Source organism: Planococcus citri, chromosome 1 (assembly GCF_950023065.1).
Source record: "Planococcus citri chromosome 1, ihPlaCitr1.1, whole genome shotgun sequence".
Classification (NCBI taxonomy): Eukaryota; Metazoa; Arthropoda; class Insecta; order Hemiptera; family Pseudococcidae; genus Planococcus; species Planococcus citri.
In genome coordinates this window covers 76,633,255-76,654,016 of record NC_088677.1, presented here as the reverse complement: position 1 = coordinate 76,654,016, position 20,762 = coordinate 76,633,255, and the positions used below count along the sequence as shown (strand labels likewise).

General features: G+C 35.0%; 2 protein-coding genes across 16 annotated transcripts in view; one reads left to right on the top strand and one right to left on the bottom strand.

The window, feature by feature from the left end:
- The window catches only part of LOC135833529 (serine/threonine-protein kinase/endoribonuclease IRE1-like), a 328,041-nt gene extending 322,166 nt beyond the window's left edge, over nt 1-5,875 (top strand). Inside the window, exons 16-17 of one of the 2 annotated variants that reach the window (XM_065347371.1) lie at nt 1,877-2,068; nt 3,557-5,875. In XM_065347371.1, coding sequence (XP_065203443.1) covers nt 1,877-2,068; nt 3,557-4,264 — 900 coding nt within the window. In that variant the 3' untranslated portion in view covers nt 4,265-5,875. Of the gene's footprint in view, nt 1-1,876; nt 2,069-3,556 lie in introns of those variants that run through there. The other variant, XM_065347372.1, reaches the window with a different exon arrangement.
- A 2,989-nt stretch (nt 5,876-8,864) lies between these two features.
- The window catches only part of Atg18a (Autophagy-related 18a), a 39,035-nt gene continuing 27,137 nt past the window's right edge, over nt 8,865-20,762 (bottom strand). For 10 of the 14 annotated variants that reach the window (XM_065347270.1, XM_065347229.1, XM_065347254.1 and 7 more), the window contains 6 exons: nt 19,545-19,721; nt 18,912-19,019; nt 16,250-16,357; nt 15,554-15,636; nt 10,154-10,210; nt 8,865-9,650 (listed from right to left, as the gene is read on the bottom strand). In XM_065347270.1, the coding sequence (XP_065203342.1) occupies nt 9,544-9,650; nt 10,154-10,210; nt 15,554-15,636; nt 16,250-16,357; nt 18,912-19,019; nt 19,545-19,721 (640 nt within the window). In that variant the 3' untranslated portion in view covers nt 8,865-9,543. Of the gene's footprint in view, nt 9,651-10,153; nt 10,211-15,553; nt 15,637-16,238; nt 16,358-18,911; nt 19,020-19,544; nt 19,722-20,762 lie in introns of all 14 variants that reach the window. The other 4 variants (XM_065347278.1, XM_065347286.1, XR_010556466.1 and 1 more) reach the window with 4 other exon arrangements.

The window sequence follows — 20,762 nt, the reverse complement described above, 5'->3', positions numbered from 1 at the left end:
CTTACTGCCAACTGTTCTTGTTTTTCCATCTCTTTCGGGTGCCTAACCAATACTAAGGCGTTCGATGGAACTTAACTAAACGAGGTACATTTTAATTCTTTGCCTATCTCGGTGATGTCCGGATACACCCCAAGATATCAAAAAGGTTCACTTGTTATTGATCGTACTTATGCATGATCAATCTCACCAATTTATGCAGGCTATTTACCATCTAACGAGATGGGGAAAACAACAGGACTATACCATGGTTTCCTCAAATAAGGAGATCCCATGGAGTAATTTTTATCAACGTCTTGAATACGAACCGACGATCGCGAATCATCGAAATAAGAAACAAGACATTTTTCAGAGTTTAGAGTAAGAGAACCGCGAAGTCCTACTTAACAGCGATTCGACTACATTACTCGACGAGAAGACTCTTACTTTCTCGCGATTTCGGCGAGAAGATCAGTATTATAAAGAGACTTGAGATGGTCAAGTCTCCACCCCTATTAGTGGGGTACCAATAGCGTAATTGCTAAGTACACATAAATTGGAAGAATTTATGTGATTTTGTTAATTTATGCCCAAAAATCCTATCTCGGACTATAAATGTCACCAAGAATCCCTATCTCGAGCTATAACTGTCAACGGCTCGCGAGCCCTTTCCTAGCGGCTCGCAAACCCTTTCTCTTTGAGAAGGGTGCCGCCTTGTATGAGCGAGTATGTAGTGTACTTAGCCTACTTCTTTTTAAGATATTTATACACGTTACCTACATTACTATAAGGGATATGTTACGTCAGCACTACCTTCGGCATTGGGGCCAATCTGCCCTCTGTCAACCTTATTACTCCCAAGGTGCGATATATATTTGAAATTTAGATGACCAACACTAAAAAAAAAAAAAAATATTACATCATTACTCATGCTTGAGCTCGACTAGAGATGACGATAATCTGTTCGCAAATGACTCACAGACTCGGAGCCGACTCGCAATACGACTCCTAATTTTGATTTTGTTGATGACTCTCATGTTAGAGACGCAGAGGAGTCTTCGTTTTAGATGATTTCACACTTGCGAATCTTTTTGTGCAAGTCCGAGTCTTTGAAATATCTACATATTATTTGCATTTTACTACTCATTTTTTTTGTTTCTTCAAATTTATAAGTGCTCCGAACTGAAAGAAAAATAATATGACTTGATTTTAATGAAAAAATCATACCTACTTACCTATGAGAAAATTATTGGTAACTACCTATTTGAATTTAGTTTTTTAAAAATTCAGTCAAAAGTAACGAGTACTTATTTCTCCCCACCAGGGATACAATTTTTTTTTAGTGACTTTCTACTCAAAATGAAATTTTTTGCTAGAGGCCAAAATCTGTCGACTTTTTTTTTAGTGATCCACTCTATTATGGATACGTATTCCAGCTAAGCGCTCCGGCTCCATTATGTATCATTATAACAATCGGAAATATAGCATTTGAAGGAATGCTGACAATTTTTTTTCGGATATGTTGCATACTCGTAATTAACTTTAGCTCGTAGTTTGACTTTTTTCGTCTGCCTCCTTCCTCTCCTGAAAATTTGAGCTTCCGCAAATTTTAAATCAAGCTCATCCCCGCTCACACCCTTTCAATCTAACGTCAACCAAATGAAAAAAAAATGTATCAAGACATTCGTGTAAAATCGGTAAATGTTCTGGGATCCCAAAACGGATTTTGCGTGAGATCCCACCTCAACCCTATACTTAAACATGATTTACCTTACTATCGTATAATGAGCTTAATTTTCTCTTATGTTAGTTCTGTGAAAAATCAGACTAAACAACTTTGAAGTCAGGCCAATTTTCTATTGTGTTGCTTATAAGTCGATACTTTTGCTTTGTGTTGCAGGATGTTAGCGATCGTATTGAAAAAGAAGACGTTACCAGTAAAGTTCTCATTGAGTTAGAAATGGGCAATAGTGCAGTACTTAAAGGCGACTGGCGTGGAGCCATTGAACCCGAAATTGCCGACGATCTCACCAAATACCGAAGTTATCGAGCTGACAGTCTTCGTGATTTACTCCGAGCTTTACGAAATAAGGTAATTATCTTACTGTATGACAACCGAGGGAGAAGAAATAATTCCGAAAAAACTCGTCTGTCATAATAATACAGGTACCGCGAAAAAAAACTCGATTAGAATTCAACAAAAAAATTCTTATGACAACCCGGGGAGAAGGAATAATTCCGAAAAAATTCATCTGTCATAATACTATATGTACATAGGTACCTCGAAAAAAAACTCCATTAGAAATTCAATGCAAAAAATACAAAATAATAATCGTACCAAAAAATTCTAAACTTAAAAAATGAAATTATAAATCGTTTGGTGGAATTTATTCCAAAAATGACCAAAAAAATTTACTAAAAATTACTACAAAAAATCATTTGAAAAACTCGAAAAAAGTTCCAAACTAAATCATTATTGAACAAATTCATTTGAAATCATTCCGAAAAATCCCTACGTCATTTCGTGAAAAAAATTAATTAGAATTCAACACTAAAAAAAATTCACGAAAAAATCAATTGAAATTATTTTTTTTGAAATCATTAAATTCAACACCCGAAAATCAATTTGAAATCGCCATGAAAAACATTGAAAAATTTATTCTAAACCACCACAAAAAAAAAAATTAATTTTAAATCATTCTGAAAAAATTGATTATTACCATCAATGGAAAAAAATTCATTAGAATCTAAAAAATCATTTTGAAATCGCCACAAAAAATTCGAAGCTGAATTTTAAAACATTGAATTTTAAATCTCAAGATGATAATTTATCTAAAAATCAAAAAAATCACTAAAAATTTGCTTCAAAAAAATTCATTTGAAATAATAATTGATAAAAGTTTCAAACTAAATCATCACCACCAAAAAATCACTTAGGTAGCAAAAAAGCAATTCACATACACAATTCCAAAATTACTTCTTGAGGCCACAGCAAAATCTGTTTTGTCAATGAGAGACAATGTAAATTTGAAAGTTGGTTTAAAATTTTATATTATGAAGAGAATGCAGGATTCTGAAAAATAATAATTTGAAATTTTGTAATTCACCTAAGTATATAAACAATGCAAACACAAAAGCTATTCTGAAATTTTGTAATTTGGAAAATTTGTGAACTGTGGAAAAGCAATTTATAATTTAGAGGAAATGAGAATTAATATGAAATTTTGTAATTTAGAAGCAACGCAAATATGTATAGGTATAGAAATTATTCTGAAATTTTTGTAATTTGAAAAATAGGTCTATGAAACTCTGATAATTAATTACATAATTCACGATTTAGAGGCGATGTGAATTCTGAACATTTATTTTAAAATTTAATAATTTGGAATCAATGCCAAATTCTGAAAATTTTGGAAATTTTGTAAATTTAAAGACAATGGGAATTCTGAAAAATTATATTGCCTAGTTTATCCTTTTTGTTTTGCTGCAAATTTTCATGGAATGTCCGGATCTGATCAAATGTCAAAAATTCTTGAAAATGAACTTATCCTAATTCTTACATTTCTTGTTCTGATTTCAGAAACATCACTACAGAGAACTCTCAGATAAAGTACGCGAAATCCTGGGCAGTATACCAGATCAGTTCGTCACCTACTGGACAGACCGATTCCCCAAGCTTCTGCTGCACACTTGGCTATCTATGCAATGCGTCAAGAACGAAGATATCTTCAAAAAATACTACTTCGATTCGTATTCGTTCGCTCGCCTCACCGACGACACCTCTGTCCCATTATGGATCCAGCAATCACTAACTGCATCACCCAGACGTCGCTTCGGCCAGAAACCGAACCCGAATCAGAAATTCGGCGACCAGTACGCCATCAATAAATACATCAGTAATTTCTTCTTCACCAATGGCAAATCTCCCAGTACCGAGAGCAACTGGAGAGTCAGACCTAGCACTCCTAACATCACCGTCACCTCAACCAATGCTACCACCAACTCCATTCCTGAAAGCACCGTTGAACAATCTGAGAACCAAGATGATGCCCAAGAACGACTGCAACCACCGGTTCAAGATGAAATTAATAACTGCGAAGATGATCTCATTACGTTAAAAGAAAATCTGCCAGGAGAAAATTGCAACGTGGTCGAAGATTTGATCGAACAGATCGATACGATGGCTGCCGGAGACGATGCTACAGATAAGTGGCAAAAATCTAAAGGACGAACCAGAGGTAGACGAGGTAAGAAGAAACCCAACAGTGGAGCTGCTGCGGTCGATTGACAGGGGTGTAGTGTTGCTTGGTCTATGAAAGGCCACGTAAGGAATTTAAATTTCGTCTTGGCTCCGAAGATGCCTCGATTAGATTGTGTTTTTTACGGTAATATTTTTAGCAGCGTGAATTTTTGAACCAGAGGGTTGTCTCGATGACGTTTGCATTTTTTTTCAATGTACCTAGTTCCTGTGTTGCCAAATGTGTGTATTTCTGTGTAATTTGCTAAGCTTTGGGGAGGGGGGATTATTCATCATTCCGTCGGAGAGGGAGATTTTTTTATCTTGTTTTTACTACCTACCCATTTCTTGAGTCGAGGTATCTCAATGTTTTTTATTCCGTTTTTATTTACCTATAATGTGTTTTTTGCTCTTGAAACCTTGATCGAGGTGATTGATATTTTTTCTATACTTTTGTAATATTTTAATATCGTTGTTGAATTTTTTTTCTGTATATTTTTAAATTGATGCGTTGAACTTGGATTTTGGAATTTTGGGGAGGTTTTGTTCTGTGATCGTTTGTAATTTATTGATTGATGATGAAATTGGCCGGATTTAGGGCTGATGCGTTGCTGGGCATTATTTTGATTAGGCTATAGAAATGATGTAATTGATTAATGTTTTATATTTTGTAACGTATTTGATTTTAAATAATTATTTTCTTGGAAATGAAACACTGCTTGGTGGAAAATGATCTGATCTGATCTGAGTTTTGATAGGATTAGATCTGTTCAGATGTGATTAGATCTAGTTGGGAAAACCTGATTATGGATCTGATCAGATTGTCTTGGTTTAATTTGATCTGACTGGATGTGATTAGGTCTGATTAGATTGAAGTTTCAATAGAATTAATATGGGTTCAGATGTACATAATCAGATCCAGTTGGGAAAATGTGATTGGATCTGATCAGATTGTTTCGGTGGAAGGTCTGACCAGATCAAAGTTTTGATGGGATTAGATCTGTTCAGATGTGATCAGATTTGTTTGAAGGGGTACTGATTGGATCTGATCATATCAACTATATAAGTCAAGAAACGTTCAAATGTGATCTGATCAGATTGAAGTTTTGATAGGATTGTGTTTGCTCTAATCTAATCAGATCTAGTTGATGAAGCCTAATTGTATCCGATCAGTTGCCTTGATACAAGTACATGTAATTTGGTATGATCAGGATCAGTTTGAAGCTTTGATGAGATTAGACATGCTCAGATGTGATGGAATTTTTTGTGGTGGGGGAGGGGCTGATTAGATCAGATCAGATTAACTGGATCAAGGAATCTGACCAGATTAAACAGCTCATTATCAGTTTTTTTGAGTTTTGGTAGGATTAGGTCTGTTCAGATTTGATCAGATTCAGTCGGAGAAACTCGATTGGGTCTGATTAAATCTGATAAGGCTATACAAATTCGTTTAGATCAGATCCGAACATCACCTCGAATTAATTTGATTAGACTACTAGTACTTATCAAATCAGGTGAACGTTTCAATAGGATTAGGCTACATACATCTGTTCAGACTTCATCAGATCTGATCTTTTTCCTCTGTGTAGACTAGATATCTTTAGGAAATGTGTTGTTATTTATTGTGAAATTTTTCAAATAAAATTTTGTTTGTTGCATTTATTATTGGTATCGTTTTTGTAGATTATAACTTTAAATCATCAATATCTACACATTGAATTTTTTTGATGGATTGTTTGAGAGAAATGAATAATGAATTACTTGATGGAAATTGATCCAAAACTTGTAAGTACCTTGTCTTTATATGTATGTTTTAAACAGAAAAATTGATGTCAAATTCGGATTCTACACCATCAATAATACAACAATCAATGTATCACGTGGCAATATCAGTGAACTTTGGAATTCTCCCCTCCATCAGCCTCACCCATCCATTTTAATCAAAAAATGGATGCCAAATTTGAGATCTACGATATTGAAAACCTTACAATCGATATATCATACGCCTAGATCTGGTTAATTTTGAGTTCTCCCCTCCACCAGCCTTAACCCCCCAAACTCGAAAATGACTAGGAAAGGAAAATATGAACTTTTTCAAAAGTCAGCTTTTTAGCCGAATGAAAGGCAAGCAAATAGCGTGTACGAATACTCGATTATCACTAATTAAACGTCGCTGATAACGTCAAGCTTGTATATTTTAATCGATCGAGCTTTTTTGTACGCGAAAGTTCAACTTTTATGAAAAAAGCATCATTTTATCGGAAACTTTGAGCTTTTTGGCAGAACCAACACCGGAAACGAATTCGCCGACCCCGAAAACCCTCCATTCGGCCGGTTCGTACAGCCTAAAAAGCTCTCTGAAGCTCTCAAAAGTGATTCGAAAGTTCAAAATTTATAATGAAGCGCTGCAGGCGGTGAAAATGAGAAGTTCTTTTGTAATCCTGATTTTGGGATATAGAAAAGGGTATTTACAACGTATTTTTGACGATCACAAAAGAAGTTTCATTTTCTGCCGCCCGAAGCGCTGCATCTTTTTTTTCAAAATTTGTTTTCTTCAAAATTGAGCTTTTTATCCGAATGAAACCCAAATAGGGTGTACGAATAGTCGATTATCACTAATTAAACGTCGCTGATCACGTCAAGCACGCTAGTTCCGATCGATCGAGCTTTTTTCAACTTGAAAGTTCAACTTTTATGAAAAAAAGCTTCATTTTAGAGGAAACTTTGAGCTTTATGAAAGAACCAACACCGGAAACGAATTCGCCGACCCCAAAAACCCCCCTATTCGGTCAGTTCGTAGAGCCTAAAAAGCTCTCTGAAGCTGTCAAAATTGATTCAGAAGTTCGAAATTTGTAATGCAGCGCTGCAGTCGGTGAAAATGAGAAGTTCTTTTGTAATTTGAATTTTGGATATAAAAAATGATATTTACAGTTTACACCGTATTTTTGACGAGCATAAAGGAAGTTCCATTTTCTGCCGCCTGAAGCGCTGCATCATTTTTTTCAAAATTTGTTTTCTTCAAAATTGAGCTTTTTGGCCAAATGAACTTCAATTAGGGTGTACGAATAGTCGATTATTACTAATTAAGCATCGCTGATCACGTCAAGCTCGTTTATTTTAGTCGATCGAGCTTTCATCTAACTGAAAGTTCAACTTTTATGAAAAAAAGCTTCATTTTGGAGGGAACTTTGAGCTCTTTGCAAGAACCAATACCGGAAACGAATTCGCCGACCCCAAAAACCCCCCTTTTCGGCCTGTTCGTAGAGCCTAAAAAGCTCTCGGAAGCTCGCAAAATTGATTCAAAAGTTCAAAATTTATAATGCAGCGCTGCAGGCGGTGAAAATGAGAAGTTCTTTTGTAATCCTGATTTTGGGATATAGAAAAGGGTATTTACATCGTATTTTTGACGAGCATAAAGGAAGTTCCATTTTCTGCCGCCTGAAGCGCTGCATCAATTTTTTCAAAATTTGTTAATCTTCAAAATTGAGCTTTTTATCCGAATGAACGCCAAATATGGTGTACGAATAGTCGATTATCACTAATTAAACATCGCTGATCACGTTAAGAATGTTAGTTTCGATCGATCGAGCTTTTTTCTACCTGAAAGTTCAACTTTTATGAAAAAAAGCTTCTTTTGGGAGGAAACTTTGAGCTTTTAGGAAGTACCAACGCCAGAAACGAATTTGCCGTACTCAAAAACCCCCTCATTCGTCCAGTTCGTACAGCCTGAAAAGCTCTCTAAAGCTCGCAAAATCGATTCAAAAGTTCAAGTATTAGGAGTATCGAACCTCCTAATACTCTATATTCTCCTAATGAAATTGGTCTCATTTAGCATCTTTTATTACCAAAAATGGTCAAAATTGAAAAATTTCTGTTTTTTCAAAATTGAGCTTTTTGGTCGAATGAACGTCAATTGGGATGTATGAGTAGTCGATCACTACTAATTAAGCATCGCTGATCACGTCAAGCTCGTTTATTTTAGTCGATCGAGCTTTCTTCTAACTGAAAGTTCAACTTTTATGAAAAAAAGCTTCATTTTGGAGGGAACTTTGAGCTTTTTGCAACAACCAACACCGGAAACGAATTCTCCGTACCCAATAACCCCCTCATTCGTCCAGTTAGTACAGCCTGAGTTCAAGTATTAATAGTATCAAACTTTCTAATGCTGCAGCGCTATCTATGATATTAAAGGTGAAACGACTCTCTTAAAGAGAGAAAAAATTTCAAATTTATGATGCAGCGCTTCAGTCGGTGAAAACGAGAAGTTCTTTTGTTATCCCTGATTCGGATATAGAAAAGTGTATTTTTCTCAATGCAAATTAGGGAACTGTATGCAAATGAGGATAACAAAAGAAGTTCTTTTTCTTGCCGCCTGAAGCGCTGCAGTATTTTTTCAACAGAATTTGTTCTCTTTTTAAGCAGTTAGTTCACTTTTCATATTACAGATAGCGTCACAGTCAACATTTTTTTCTGAGCTTTAAAAAGTGAACTTCAAGGTGTCCGAATGTTTGTTGGGGTGCGTGGGGGGGGGGGGTTGAACACGAAGAAACCGTTTCTGATATCAATTCGCCCTCAAATGCAAAGGTACGAGGTCAATGTCTTAGCCATTTTTCGATATAGCTCATCGAGATACACGAACTCCAAACTCGAATAAAAGAGACAAATGATTTTTATTTGAATAAACTGCGACATATACAGTACATTGATCTTATGTACTACTCGTATAATAAATCAAAAATCAAATAAACGGAAATATTAAAACATGAGATCTTTACATAATCGCAAATTATGTACACAAAGCATAAAAAGCTGTAGAAAAAAAATAGTATGTATAGAACAAAAAAGAAGAGAGAGGGGGAGAGAAAAAAAAAGTAAAATAAAAGGGTCAAAAAATCAAAACGTTAATAAAACTAATAAAAACACAGACGAAAAATTCTGTTACGTATTTAATATATGTACAATAATAATAAAACTTGACGTAGGTACGAACTAAAAATACAAATAATATGTATATTTTAAAAATTAGTGATTCTTTTTGTTTTGTTTTGTTTTTTTATCTTGTTTTTGTTTCTCTTACACAGTCAATAATAAAATGTATTAAAAAGAAAAAAGAAAAATAAAACCAAGCGAAATTACTTTTAACATGACACGATTAAAATAATTATATAGGGTAATATCTCCTTTAATATTTTTTTCCAAAGTGCGTTTTTTTCTTTTTTTTACTTTTATTTTTTATGTTTTTCTGCTTTTTACTCGGAGTAAAAATACACTTTATAATTATTCTTTAATTCCAACGACGAGAATCCGTCGGAATTAAAGAAAAGCGACTGTTATACCGACGAAGGTACTGGCGGGAATTCCGAATCGTCGTCTAACCGCAGACCATCCTTTGGTGGTTCGGCTACAGCCGCCGACATTTCGTGGTATTTATCGGAATCTGCGGGAAAAAAAGACAGATTTTAGTCATTTTTACATCTTTGGTTACATTTTAAAGAACAATTTTGATGAAAAAAAAAATATACGAATAATAAAATGTGGCGTAATTAATAAAATGCTGTAATGCTTCATTTAGAACCCGGCTTGTTGCTGAATATGGTCTATGGAGTTTTAAAATTAATACAATAATATTTACACGATTGTAATGAAAAATACCTGTAATCGCCCCCTTTGGGAGGCGAGTGCCACATTTATACAAACCTTCCAGCGTTTGTCTGGCTGCTGTTCAAGGTGTGCAAGTTGCAGTTCAATACCTTCCACAATTTAGTTAGAATAATCATAAATTTTCATCTGTATCCCCTCCAATTTTCAAATTTCAAAAATTAGACCCCAAGGAAGGAAAAATGAACTGCAACCAACACACCCTGCACATGAACGAATTAAAAAAAAACATTCAGGTAAAGAAAAAAAAAGAAAAAAATACAATAAAATTACTCGTAATACCTGACAGAGAGTTTCGTGAGTGTCCTTTGAGTACCCCTGCATAGCTACCAATGCGATCTTTTGATTGTGTACAGGGGGCAAAACACCAAACCCCGAGAAACGGCAACGAGAGGCGCATACGAACAAGCAGCACAAAAATAGTATAGCCACACGATTCGTGTAAATGGCGGTCGGAACGACGTAGTAGAGGATAATAAAAAAAAATCACAGAAAAAAAAACAAAAAAAAAATCATTTATGTTAGTAAAAAAAAAATTACTACAAACGAGGTTATATAAATGATTATTTTTAGGTAAAGGGTAAGAGAGGGTGGGTGTGGATCATCGAAGTGATTGGTATAGAAAATTTGCTAGTGGATCGAGATGAATTTGCAAAATTATAATAATAATAAAAAAAGATCTAATTTAATGTATTTAGAGGCAGAGGAAAAAAGTAAATAAAAATGAATGATTGTGCTTGCAACTGCAATTAAAGTGGCGCCTACTTTGGCTAAAAAAAAAAAAGCATCACATGCAATAATAAAAATCTAAAACTGTAGAGACCAGTTTTTAACAAAGGTAAGTGCATCGTGTTGATCTAATTTTAATTGCATTAGCAGAGTAATTCTGGATTCCTAGTAGTTCCAATGAATAAATAAAAAAATTCAAAAAAGAAGAATCTGAACCTAAGTACAAAATAAGGTATTATTTCCCAGATCCTCAAAATGTCACTGGCTCAATAATGTTCAAAAGCTTACATGAATAAAACAATAACTCTAGATAACCCCATAGAAAAAGGTGAAGGGGAAACTAGGTACATTAGCGAAAGAACTGTTTCTAGAGATCAATATTTGGAATTACAATCACCAAACTCTTGAAAAATAAAGATTACCGGGTTTTAGCAAGATCCTAATAGGCAAGAAAGAGAGCCAGAAATAGTAGAACCATGTGGGAAGACTTAATTTCAGTAGGCTTCAGGAATGCCAATTTCAGCAAGTCAAAAAAGAGAGAGAACAACCTCAATGTAAAAACTGTCAGCAAGTTGGTAATACTAAAACATACTGTGCAAAGAAACTCAGATGTGTCAAGTGTAGATCACACCGTGAAACAAAGCAATGTAGGAAGAAGAAAGAAGACCCAGCCAGGTGTGCTAATTGTGATGGTGATCATACAGCCAACTGGAAAGGGTGTTTAGTATATCAAGCAAAAGATGTTGCAATATGGTTGCAATATCTAAACCAAAGATGACAGCAACTGATCATGTAAAGCAAAGGACTATTTCAAGCCAGGAGCAAATAACAACTGAAAAAAGCCAAAATAATAGTCAGAAGAAATCTTCAAAAGAATAACACCAAAGAATCAGATGAATCAGTGGAACTGTAGTCCATACAATTCAGTTAGGTAGCTGTTGCTGTACATGCGCAACTTTGTAAGTGGGAACCAATGAGGGCCCCGAGTAAGCAGCAGAAAATGCCAACACAGGCTTCTCATTGGTTCCAGCTTACGCCTTTGTGTAAGCACAGATGCCTAACTGAATGGCACGGACTCTAGAAAAACAGCCAAGCTTAAGTGACATTTGGGAACTGCTTCGAAAAATGGATAAAAGAATTTCTCAAGTTGAAAACTCATAAAACATGCTCAAAGCAAAAAAAAATCCATTGTTCAAAACCTCATAACTTAGTCACAGATATTATAAAAAATAGAATACTCTCACTGGAGAAATACCCTGCACATGTCATGCAACTGACTTGTTCAAAGTCAGATACATCATTCATTCAAGGTCTCCTTTAGATTGTAATGAACCTTGTTAAATAGAAAAAAAATCAGCAAATAACAGCTACAGAGGCAAGCTTGAGTGTATAATTAAAAATCATATGTGCACTTATCAGCATAACACGTCAAGTACGGAGGACCACCAGTAATTAGCTGAGCTAACAGATTGTGCAAGTCCATCTGTTGACAAAGTCAAAAAGCTGAAACTTGTTTCCAGCATCTATAGAGGTCAATACCCAGGAGCTCAGAGTATCTAAACAACCCGGCTAGCTCCAAGGTGCTTGCGTAGATGTCACTAGTAAGCAAGCGTCAAACTACTAGTGGAAACTCAAAAATAAATTTCTATGAGACACATAATCAACGGGATAGAGGCAAAACCATCATAAAGGATGTTAGACCAAGGACCCAATTTGGCATCAGGGTACGCGTTGATTTGTACATAATATCCCCTTGAGAGGAAGTATGTCATGATGGTGATGGTACCTACTAGAGGTCTGCAAGGGCCTGTCCACAAGCCTACTGGCTGAGCCCAATATGAATAAGGTTGTGTCAGGCTAGGCTTGTTTGGCCCATCAGGATTTCTTGGACTCCGTACACAATGACACCAAATGCAATGAAATGTATCACTACGCTGTAAGTCACTGGACCCAGCCTGTGCAGACCTCTAGTACCTACCCAAGAAGAACAACTCACAGAAATGCTTTGAGTATAGAACCATCAATGTCAGAATGGAAAAGAATCTAGATGAACACTGAGGTTAAACAAAATATGGCTTTAGGAGCTAGATATCCAATCATCTTGTGAAAGTAGTACCCTAGATCAGTGTTGTAAGAACAAACAAAAATAGGAATGAGAATGCCTGAATAATCTGGGAACAGAAATGGCAATTTGGAAACCGCATTGTTGAGAAATTAATTGCACACGGTCAATAAGAAGGGGTGAAACTTCACAGAAATGTCAGAAAAGTGTATGGGAAAGTCGTTACAAATGTCCAGATGATTCCTTGATGGGTGAAACTCTTCCAGGAGGGGTGAGAACAAGTACACAATTTGAGACACTTCAGCCACCCATCTCACTGCATCAATGACAACTCCATTACAGCTGTTTGCATCATCCTCAACAAGAATATCCAACAGATATTGAACAAAGAACATTTCATCGACATTTCTGCCAGCTCACTTTACTCTGTAATCAACAAGCAGCCTTAAATGTGTAAGATTTGTGCTAGATGGATGCTGAAAGGCTGAAACAGCTCACAGATGTGAGATGGAGTACAAAGAAAATTGATTGGGCCCTGGTTTATGAGAAGGGGGAGCAATATTTGACCATTTATAGTGACTGAAGATGAATCATGGAGGCATTATTACACCCCTGAAACAAGAAGACAATCCATGCAATAGTTTAGTCCAGGCAAAAAAGCACTAAAAAATTCAAGACTGCCATCTGCTGGTCAGGTTCTCCTGTGGGTGTTTTGGGATACTGAGGGCATTCTTCTTGAGGAATAATATGTGAGGGCGCATACTGGAAAGGGTCCATTCGACAAAAAAAAAAAAAAAAAAAAAAAGTTCTCTGAAATTGCTGTAGGAACTCTGTAAAGGGTTCCTACGACAATTTCAGAGAACTTTTTTTTTTTTTTTTTTTTTGGTCATAAGGACCCTTTCGGTATGCGCCCTCACATATATGGAAAAAGGTGAAACAATTCTTCATCATACCAGGAGACTTTTAAAAACCTCCAACAATCTGAACAGAATAAACACTAAGGCAAATTGAGTGAAAAAGTTTTGCTGATCCATGATGATGGCCATCCTTATACCACTCATGCACTCAAGACCTCCTCAAAAAATTAAATTGGGAAGTTTTTCCATATCCTCCACATTTGCCAGATCTTGCACCATCAGATTTTCACCTTTTCTGCCACCTGTAGGTTGAATTTTGAAGAGAATGATTTGAAAACGTGGATCAACTTGGGAGCACTGTGCATAACTACTTTGAGAAGTTTGTGGCAGTGGCAGAACACTACCACACGGGGATAAAAAAGCTTCTGTATTGGACATCAGTACAACAAGTGCTTGGAATAGACTTGAACTTTGAAGTTATAGTTAGCAACTTAAAGTTGATCATTGGTGCACTGAATATTGAATTTCCAATATTTCAGAATAACCGAAATTAGGACTATGAAAGTGGAATTTGCAAACACAAATCACGGAACAACTGAATTTCTGAAAGATGCAGTCCAAAATTCAACAGCCACAACACTAAAATCAATATCCGAATACCCAAACTCTAACTTGCACCAATATCATTTTTGAATATCACTGGATAGTGGATAAGTATATATAGTACATACAAACTTCTGAATCTCCAGATCCTGGAAGTTGCAAACAAATTGAACAATGTAGTTGAACTACATACCTGAAATCTGGACCTAAAACTTCTGAATCCACAAAACAAACTAACATAAATCCAAAAACCAAAATCCACTGAATTCTACTGAAATTCACTCTGTGTGACCTTACCAAAAAGCAAGATGACTTAGAAACATGTACTTAATTGAAAATCACTTCATTATCAGTTGCACAAATAATAATAATGGTGCAAAGAGTTCTCTCCAGTGCTTCCACATCAAGAGATGAAAAATCTGCTACCATCATGCAATCGGATTTTTTCTATATTAGAATTGAAAGATTGTGAAATTAAGGGAAACTGGGAAAGGAAAATTATAATTTTGCCAATTTGCTACAACTACAAGACGTTAACTTTGATCGGTCACCAGTGCTGCCATAATATTAAAAATGAAGCCAAAAATCAGTTCATACATAATTATTCATTATCATTATTTTGGAAAAATACCTACTGTAATATTAGACTCGTCTACTTTTTTTTAATGATTTCATAGAGGTGAATTTGTGTAGGTGAATAATTCAAATCCAAAAAAGCACCCTATTGTTAGTGCAATGAATCAATGCAGTAAAATAAAATTCAAGAGCATGAAAACGGAAAATCAGACAAAAGCTTAACAAAAAAGCGGGACATTTCAACAAAAGCGTAAAAACCTCGTATTCCAGCTTTTACTCAATTTTATTATTATTTTTTTTTTTTTTCAAACAAATATAACAGGACATAACAAAGGGAAAATAGAGAAAAAAAAACTAAAAAAAAAAAAAAAACAACGGACCATACTCAGCAAATTCAGGTTATAAAAAAAGCAATGATAAAACAATGAATGTGAATACAGAAATGTAACAAAAAAAATATACAAAAAAATGTGAAAAAAGCAACACTCGAGTATTTCTTTTTTAATTTGAATAAATTCTTTATTAAATACATTGTCGCCGAAAATATACAATTTAAAACCGTTAACTTTTCAATATTATTTTTTGCAAATCAAATTCGCCTGCCAATCGGCGATACTGCAACTCAAATCACCTCCTTCTTCCAAATAAGCGAGATACAGCATTTTCTGACATTCGAGTTGCAGAATCACTTTTTAGTAAGGTCAGTGAGCATTGAGCAACATACTAAGTAAATTACAATCTTACTTCACTTATCATTTTTTCAAAAATTTATCACAGCAATCAATTCAATGTGTAGTAAATTTCGCCACCCCCTTCACCCTGACTTATTCTAAGATGAAAACGAGTCGAAATTACCTGGATCTGGTAACTCGGGCTTTTTATCTAGTTTCTGAGCATTTTTGGATTTCTTTTCTGGTTTTCCATCGGTTCCATCCAATCTAATAGAGAAACAAACAAACAAAATACAATTAATACTTAATGGCTTAGATATGGAAATCAAAACCGTCAACACGTATCATGCACCATCACCGCGACTCCCCGGATTACGGAATGAATCATTGAAGGAAGGAAAATGAAGCAGAACTCTTATTTTACTCTTCTACAATATTAACTTCTCAATTTAAATCTAACACGTAAAAACACCAGAAAAAACGCATGCATTACAAAAAAAATACTCAAACTTGGGATAGGGATAGGATCTTGATTAGTATTTTTACAAAAAAGAAAGAGAGAGACACCTTTGAGCACTCTCGCTCAAAATTGTCACCGTTCAATACACGTAAGGTTTTCCCGAAGACGACTTCGTAACAGATATCCTGGCACGAAATCTTTCCATACAAAATATGAACACGATTTTCAAGCTTTCCAGCAACCGATGCTGGATTCTGTTCTCATTGTCAAGTAGGTACGTTCACCGAGCGACAAATAGGTTCGTCGTCGATTTCGCGTACTTCATCATGCCACGTTATTTGCCCACCGTACGTACCAATACACATATTTACACAAAACTCACGATGAACAACAGTCTACAGATACCCACATCAGTCATACTTGTAAGACTTATATTTTGTTTTGAATCTTGGGGCCCTACATTCGGCACAGCGTATCTGCTTATAGTACTCGTCGGTGAAACCTTCTCGCATATCGCCTGTATGAATTCTTTCATAGAAAAAAATTAGGATAGACATTAATATCAGAGTACAGATTCGAAATTAAATGAGATGGTAACATGATGAAATGAAAACGGAAATTTCCTGAAAATGCGAGAGAAAGTGGCAACAAAAAAATATGTATAATGGAATACGGTGTGTTCCGATGATTCGATTCATTTTTTCCATTCAAAAATTCCAGAATTCTATTGAAGGAGAACGATTTTTTGATAATTCCCCTTAAATCGTTCACGAACGACTGATTCACAAGTTTGTAATGCTATTTTAAAAGAATCCTTCAAAATAGGATGAGAAATTCAAATTCCATTTTGATTTTTGAAACATTCATTGCAGAAAATGAACTCAGTGAACAATTCATCAATCGTTCACGAATGATTCACAAACCGAAGAACGAACCAGAACATAATTATACAAAAATAAATCTTTCGCGAACAATTCGCATGAAAACAACTTTTCAGCTCATTTATCAAATTGCCACGTTTAAAAGGCGAATTCACCGTAAGTCGTTCACGAACGATTCACAATGAATGTGATTCGCACCATTCAGTATTCACTGAACATGAAATTTCAAGGATGAGAATGATGTGTTTTTTTTTCAAAATTTTGCATGAATCGTTCACGAACGACAGATCAACAACAACAATTCAACTGAATAGTTCATTGCTAAATCGATTTTTAACAGTCGTTCGCGAACGATTCACAAGCAATATTACTAAGAAAGTGCATCAGTTGCGAACGACTTGTTTCGAAAAACAGTTTTTTTTTTTCAACATTCAGCATAACGATAGTTTCTCAGTAAAAAATGATACACTAAACGTTCGCGAACGATTCACAAATTGAAAAATCATTTGGAAACTGAATCGTTCCCCAACAATTTGCATAAAAAACAACTTTTCATGTTATTTATCAAACTGCCAAGTTCGAAACGCGAAATCATCAGAAATCGTTCGCGAACGATTCTTCATAAAAACGATCCTAGTCGTTCACTAAAATGAATAAAAAAAAATGTCATTTGAAACATTCAACATTTCGAGTGAGAATGGTCTTATTTTGAAAAAAAAAACAAAGAAAATGATTCGTTCACGAACGACTGATTCACTATTCAACGATGCACTGTTCACAAAAGATGAAAAGACTCACAAAACAAAACGAAGCACTCAAATACAAATTCCATTTTGAATCACCCATTACGAAGCAGTGGTTCGCTTCTCACAAAATGTTCATAAACAATTCATTGAACATTCGACTCTTTTCAATCGTTCACGAATGATTCACAAATAAAAATGATATCATTTATTTGAAAATCAATCACTTGCAAACAACGACTTCAAAAAAAAAAAACAACCTTCTATCTCTTTCATAAGAAGAATGCTTTAGAGTGCCAATGATTCATTAAACGTTCACGAATGATTCACTATGAAAAGGGATATCAGTCGTTCACCAACAAAAAAATTTTCATTTGGAAAAAAAACTTGACATTGGATTTGAAAAACTTCAACACTGGATCAGAATTCAAATTTCCATAGTTCGTTCGCGAACGATTCGTTATTTGTGAACGATTCACGAGAGGCAAACGAAATACAGGAATTCTTGATCAGAAATCAGAATCATTAATCACAAGAATGATACAATTCATTCGAAGGGACAAAAAACAATTCATCTCACATTTAACACATTTGACCTCAAGAGTCGTTCACGAATGATTCACAAATGAAAGAATCACTTTCAAAATCAACCTCTCACAATAAACTCGTTCGCAAAATAACTCATAGTTCCAAATTAAACTCACATTCGAAGTAGTATTCTCAAAGAAGAATTATTAATCGTTCGCGAACGACTCACAATTATAATCCGATTCATTCGTTCGAGAACGATTCAAAATAGAAACTCGGAAAATCATGAATTCATGAGGGTAAAAAAAATATAACATTTTAAAATTACACACCAACATGAATGTCTTCTTCCAAATATTCTTTCTTAGGCAAAATCGTTCGCGAACGACTGATTCACGCATTAAACAAATTGTTCATGAACTCGTTTGAAATATGAAAGAAGCATAAAAAATCACTTTTCTGCATCATTTCGCAATTTCTAACGAAAAATTAGATAATTTTCTAAATAAGTCAACTAATTCGTTCGCGAACGATTCACATCGTTCGATGGCATAAAATCTTCAAAAATGGCACACCAACGCCAAATAACTCTAAATTAGCATAAATTGAGGAAAATTTTGCATTTCCAACAACTCCGGAAGTTCAATTCAAAATATTCGCCATTTTCATCAAAATGAGCATTTTCGTTCTTTTTTCAAATTCAATACATATGAATAAATTTCGCACATTTTACGTATCATAACTTGAATTTCGAGCAATTTTTAATAATTCTGACACATCGAGTCACCAGTTTGGATGATCAAGGTGGCCAATTTTGTTAATTTAGGAATGTTTTTGAATCATTAGTAGAACACACACGTATTTAACACACGTTGAAATTGAAAACAAAAGATGACTACCAAATTACCAAAGACGGATTTAACTACGTACTTGTGTTGTTTCCACATCGGACATTCGCCTCCCTCGGCCATGTCTAAATTATAAACGTAAAGGTAACCATCCGAAGACGCCACCAGTAATCGAAGCACCTTTTGTATTCTGTAAATGGAAACAAAAAAACAAATTAAATTAACAGAAATAAAATTTGGAGTTGAGAAATGAGCTAAGATTTGAACAAAAAAAAGTATCATTCTTCAGCAGTCGTTTAATTAGATGACCATTCCTCCAATTCGAGCAAAATCCACATTACTTTTTTGTCACAATGAATTCCATTTCAACAGTACGTTTTAAACCCACGGTTTAGTTTCATGGGCAAAACGCAACACGACACGAGAATCGAACGATTTCACTCGTTACTATGTACGAGTGATACTTTCAAGTGTACATTCCATATTATTACTAATTATGTAAACAAAACACATAAATTTCACCATACGCGTGCTGGCTACGTTATTATTATCACCAGCATACACCTCGAGGCTCGAATACACGTGCCATGCCCCAACTCTACAGTCTACGCTCACGAAAACAGTTAACTGACACCTTGATGTCATCATCGTCCTATATATATAGAACTCCACCGATCAGGACGTATTTTCGCCAATCTTCTCTTCAGATACTTACACAACAACGGCGCAAACGTTTTTCATCCCCGAATATGGCAAATGAACGGAGACGAAAGCGCGTCCTTGGTTAAATACATCCGTAACTTGAGCCGGTAGATAATTCGCTGAAGCAGAGACGGCTTTTGTGAAAAGACCCATCCAGGTTTGCGAATCTTCTATAGGTGGTTTCTGTTTGCTGCGAAACAAAGCAAAAAAATGAATTATCGATAAGTCTTCATAATTATTACTCATTATCTTATCGCTTAAGTTCTTAGTACTAAATGACCCGAAGACCTCGATAAATAGGTAAAAGAATAAAAAAAAAGGAAAGGAGAATTCCCTCGCGAGATTGCGTTAATTGAAGCGATTGATATGCTTATAAACATACGAAAAGAAATACATTTAAAAAAAGATAATGCAAATGTAGCGCGTAATTATTGCGAAGCGGGCTGAAAAATGCACACAATGCGCAATATTTCTTCACTTTGTTTTAGCATAGCATACGATAAAATACGTATACAATGTGTATTTTATGTTCAAATACGCAATATATGTACTATTACGCGAAAAAAAATCACCCGAACATATTTACACGTTTCAACGAACCCGTCAAAGTCAAGGTTTACTAAGTACCCATGCTACATTTCGCCGGATGTGTCCCTACTCCCCTTCTGTGCCTCTTGGCCCAAGAAGACTATGGTACATATGTTTGACATTTCGCTATAAAATTGACAATTCGTGTACGAAGAATGTTTTCGACAAATCTGTCTCAAATCCCAGTACTTTGTTTTCTATAAGTACATATTTCCTTCTACAAAATATTTAGTTCTATCCTTTTATTCGTTATTTTCATTAAGACACAGGTCAAGAGTTTTTGAAAATCGACAACGTAGATAATCATTTAGGAATTCGTCGAGTTGAGTAATATTTTTAAAAACGAAACGGAACTTAGTTCAATGAAATCGATAAAGCTGCTGATTTGATGAGATGATTAAAATTCAATTTTAGTGATTATGATCGACCAATAATATGATCAATCAAATTTACTTGAATCAGTGAAAAAAAAGTACCGAAATTCAGTGAAAGTTGCAGGACAAAAAAAATCAGTAATTTGGCCTAAAATCAAGAAAATTCATTTCAATGGCGACCATTTCTGGTCATTGGCAATGTTTTCCAGTATTTCACTGATGTTTCAAGAGTTTTTAGTGATTTTCGCTTTTGATTTTATTGGAGTGAA